This window comes from Buceros rhinoceros, unplaced genomic scaffold, assembly GCF_000710305.1.
Source record: "Buceros rhinoceros silvestris isolate BGI_N320 unplaced genomic scaffold, ASM71030v1 scaffold24578, whole genome shotgun sequence".
Classification (NCBI taxonomy): domain Eukaryota; kingdom Metazoa; phylum Chordata; class Aves; order Bucerotiformes; family Bucerotidae; genus Buceros; species Buceros rhinoceros.
The window spans coordinates 2,078-2,489 of record NW_010428946.1 but is presented as its reverse complement, the minus strand read 5'-3'; the positions used below and the strand labels follow the sequence as shown (position 1 = coordinate 2,489).

Below are 412 nucleotides of genomic sequence, written 5' to 3'. Positions count from 1 at the left end.
TTTTTTCGGCCTCCCTCCAGACTTCGACAGAGTCAGGGATCCACACCCGGGCACCCTGCAGGGACACAGGAGGGCACCCCTGCAGAGAGCCATGGCCAGCATCTGGCCACCAGCTTCTGATCCAGGCATCGAGCCCTCCCCACGGGGCTCGCTTCGGGCAGTCAGCTCAGCGCTCAGCACCGCCACAGCGGGGCGAGCCACAGCACCCAGCACCCTGCTAAGGTGCCCCACAGCCTCTCGACTCCCGCAGGCAGGGGGCTGACCCAGCTGCTCTCCAGATGTGCAGGAAAGTGCCTTTGCTGCAGCCCTGCTTCTCCCCAGCTCCACAGGAAGGTCAGCACCTCCCCTGCCCCCCCAGGATATGATCACAGCTGCTGCTGCAGGGGAATTTCTGGAAACACAGACGATGCTA

The 412-nt window shown here is 64.1% G+C and overlaps 1 protein-coding gene across 1 annotated transcript in view; it reads right to left on the bottom strand.

Annotated features, from left to right (window-relative positions):
• LOC104499030 (unconventional myosin-Vb-like) overlaps window positions 1-151 on the bottom strand; it is a gene marked incomplete at both ends in the record, with an annotated part of 7,742 nt that extends 7,591 nt beyond the window's left edge. The window contains 2 exon segments of the mRNA XM_010142479.1: window positions 11-65; window positions 67-151. Coding sequence (XP_010140781.1) covers window positions 11-65; window positions 67-151 — 140 coding nt within the window.
• Between the last annotated feature and the right edge of the window lie 261 nt (window positions 152-412).